The sequence below is a fragment of the Centroberyx gerrardi genome, chromosome 13, assembly GCF_048128805.1.
Source record: "Centroberyx gerrardi isolate f3 chromosome 13, fCenGer3.hap1.cur.20231027, whole genome shotgun sequence".
NCBI lineage: Eukaryota > Metazoa > Chordata > Actinopteri > Beryciformes > Berycidae > Centroberyx > Centroberyx gerrardi.
Window position 1 is genome coordinate 17205027 of NC_136009.1, and position 3979 is coordinate 17209005.

Sequence of the window (3979 nt, forward strand, 5' to 3'; positions counted from 1 at the left end):
GAGAAGTAATCACAATACTGTAACGCAGTACCTCCCAACACTGCTGGTAAAAGCGTAATTCATCAAATGTCCTGGCTGCGTTTGGCGAGCAGCGTCGTGCGCTCTCTCTTGGATATCCTTGGATATTGTTGGTCATTTTCAATGCCTGGATAGGACAGTGAACCTTTTCAAATGATATATGGGGCTGTTCGATGCGGTGTCCATTCGCTTGGCACCTGTTGCCTTTTCAGCATCGGTCTACTGAGGATTTAACGACGGCATCGTCCACCTCATATCAGGACAATGTCGGAAGATCAAACTAACTCAAGTGGGCACTATTTTGACAGCGACTCAACCAGAGTCCAGAGCAACTTCGTAATTTCAGGACCTTTATTTGTCATTTTGGTGGTGATGATGGTGACTTTGGTTGTTGTGATAGTTTTGGGCAACGCATTGGTCATTTTGGCCTTCAAAGTGGACAAGAGTTTGAGAAGACAATGCAATTACTACTTTTTGAATTTGGCAATATCAGATTTTCTTGTTGGTAAGTCTAAACTTTCTGTCATCCGTCATGATATTTTCATAACGTATTGTCATCTATCTATCTATCTATCTATCTATCTATCTATCTATTCTATTTCATCTACCTATTATCTTTCTGTCCCCCCCTTTCTTGCTCATGTCTGCCACTGTGCTTCCTTCCCTCCCTCCCTCCTTCCTTCCTTCCTTCCTTCCTTCCTTCCTTTCTTCCTTCATCCTTCCTTCCTTATTTCCTTTAAAATTCACTAGTGTAGAGATGGATTTCCTGAATGCACATGCTCAAGTTTAAATGATAATCGGTTCCCTAGGGGCGTTCTGCATCCCAGTCTACATCCCCTACATCCTTACAGGCAGGTGGACACTGGGCCGGGGGCTGTGCAAGCTGTGGCTGGTCATGGACTACCTGCTCTGCTCTGCGTCTGTCTTCAACATCGTCCTCATCAGCTACGACCGCTTCCTCTCTGTCACCAGAGCGGTGAGTGTGACATCCTTCGCTTCTCATCTGGAATGCACAATCAAAGTGAATTAGGACTGTGACATGCCAAGAAAATCGAACCCCAGCATGGTCAAATGAAAGTAGACTAGAGTCATTTTTGAGTTCATCCCCAACTTTCTCAGGATCATTTCCCCTTCTCAGTCCCTCCACGTAGACTAAAATACATTTTTGGCTAATTTGAATGCTAGATTTCAAAGGCAAAAGTTTAAGAGGCTTTTTCCTTGTAGCGATACCACTTGGTTAATGCTTGTGGTCTGTTGCTTTGTTTTTCGGGGGTGAGTCTCCCAGGTCATTGGTAGGGGCAGTGCCATCTCATCGTCCCAAATGTGCCCATCTGCAGAGGTTAATCATTCCTGACCCATTCAGGCCCAGTGCCACCCCTAATTATAGCCTTCCCCCATGATGAAGACAGAAAAGTCACATTTCAACTTCAGGACAGACTGGGCCTAGTGCTGGTTTCCCTCCTGCTTTAATATCCTTCCTAATTTTAAATGCCAAAGCCAGATATAATGCAAAAGGACAATTAATAGGCTAGCAAACCTAATGACTAAACAACATATTTTGTTGTCCATACCTTAATAATGCAGCCATGATGCAGTTTCACTCTTAATTACCAGTTCAACAGAATCACATAATTCCAACAATAGGCCTGAATTATGTTAACCATAAATAAACCATGCAATATCTGCATACTGCTTAACAATTGCACAGAATCTACAGTATCAGTTTTAACATTTCTGCCTGTGTTAGCGCTCATCTAGAAGTTAGCATAGATTTCCAACCTCTGCAGCTGCTAGCCTCATTGAACCTTCTGTTGGTGTTTGTCTGTGCAAAAGCCAGGTCACTGTGTCCTATACATGTGTGTGTTAACTCCAAGGTGGGATGAGTCTCGGCATAGTAGACAAAGAGAGTGTTCTGTTTTCTTTCACAAGCAAACACTTAACATCAGAGCAATGAATACAAATAACACCAGAGAGAGAGAGAGAGAGAGAGAGAGAGAGAGAGACTCTTCTTTAATTAGCTAGCTTTGATCATAGAGATCCTCCTCCGTGCCGTGGTCCCTCCAACCTGGAGAGATCAATCATAGCAGAAACAGGCCACCGGCAGCCAAGTAGCATTTTCCTAAAAGCATTTCTCTCTGAACATTGAAAGAGAAAGCATGGGCAACAGTCTGAGGATGCAGTCCATCTTTGAAAATAAAAGATTGAGTCAGATTAGGTGCATTTATTTGGCAGTAAAATGGGACAACAGCACATTAACAAATGCTAACTACACAGTATTGGAAGAGAAGGGTTCAGATAATTGCATTAGGTTTGATTTTAAGGATGCGCTAAGACTCAACCCAGGTCTCCTAATGACATACATGATCAACTCACATTTATCAGGAGAAACTTAACCAACACGTGACTTTATATAGAATGTACTGCACTGTATGTATTAATAAAGAAATATATAAATTCAGATTGGATTCATAAGGACAACTGATCCCTTTCTATTGCATGGTACCTCATTAAGCCTCTGTCATTCAGAACAGAGGCTTATACTGTATCCAGAACCGCTGAGTAGGTTGTGAACTAAGCTGCCTGCTGGACAGTGTTGTGGACAGGAACATGGGATGTCATCAGTGGGGAGAAGTGGTCATGAGTGGTACTTCATTGACTTCCCATTCAATAGCACACTTAACTGCACTTCAATAACACACTGTTAGGGTTTCAGAGACGCGGTGGGTTCATAAATTCTGTCTCTCCATGAAAAACTTATGAGATTTTGCAAACATATGATTACATATCTGTAAATAGAAGAATATTGTATATTTTAAAATGCTTTATAATGCTAATAATTTGATAGTATTTTTGGAAATTCTCTTTTGCTTGCTCCCATCCACAGAAAGTTCAGAGGGTCAGCTATAGCAGTGCCTTCGAGCTGGTAGGGTTTCAGTATCTTGCTCTAGGACAATTCAGCAGGGCGGATGGTTTTTGTCAAAATGGGGGCTTGAACCCAGATCCTCCTCCATACTCACTGCACCGCCCTGCTCTGATGAATGTACTGAGATTAGACAGTATGTTAATCAAAGAACAGTGCCTACCTTTCATGGCTAAAGATAGGCCACGTTTGCTGAATAATTGTTTTTTAGCTGTCCAAACATTTAGATAACATAACAATGGTAGACTCCCCCACAGACACCATGATTTACATCTTTATTTTCTGCAGGTAAGTTACCGTGCCAGACAGAGCATGACCCATCAAGCCATCATGAAGATGATTGCCGTCTGGGTGCTAGCCTTTTTCCTTTACGGCCCAGCCATCATATTCTGGGAGCTGGCGGTGGGCAGCAGCCGCGTGCCAAAGGATGAGTGCTTTGCTGAGTTCTATTACACTTGGTATTTCCTGCTGAGTGCCTCCATGCTGGAGTTCTTCTCTCCTTTCATCTCCGTGGCTTTCTTCAACCTCAGCATTTACCTCAGCATCCGCAGGAGGAGGCTCCACAGCAGGGAGGCCCAATCCCACCTCCAACTCAGCGAGCCAGCCTCTGCCCAGGGGGAAGGCATCCCCCTTTCCCACAACTGGGGGTTGGGGATGAAGCTGGCTGTAAGAGGCTCCATCCACTCCCAGACCTCCTCTCCCTGTCTGGGCAAACTAGATCCCTCAACCAACAGGGCTGCCCAGCCTAGCCGTCTGTCCAGGGATAAGAAAATTGCAAAGTCCCTGGCCATCATAGTGTGTGTGTTTGCCATCTGCTGGGCGCCATACACCCTACTGATGATCATCCGCGCTGCCTGCAGAGGGCAGTGCATCCAGCACCACTGGTACGAGGTCACCTTCTGGCTCCTGTGGCTCAACTCGGCTATTAACCCCTTCCTGTACCCGCTTTGCCACAGTAGCTTCCGCAGGGCCTTTAGCAGGATTCTGTGCCCCAAGCGGCATACTACTCCGCCCGCAGCTGACCTTCATGCCGGCCAGTGA

General features: G+C 44.9%; 1 protein-coding gene across 1 annotated transcript; it reads left to right on the forward strand.

Moving 5' to 3' along the window:
• Positions 1 to 282: 282 nt before the first annotated feature.
• On the forward strand, positions 283 to 3979 carry LOC139925593 (histamine H3 receptor-like). The gene is made up of 3 exons (XM_071917035.1): positions 283 to 523; positions 828 to 994; positions 3227 to 3979. The coding sequence occupies exons 1-3, from the start codon at positions 283 to 285 to the stop codon at positions 3977 to 3979; spliced, it is 1161 nt and encodes a 386-aa protein (XP_071773136.1).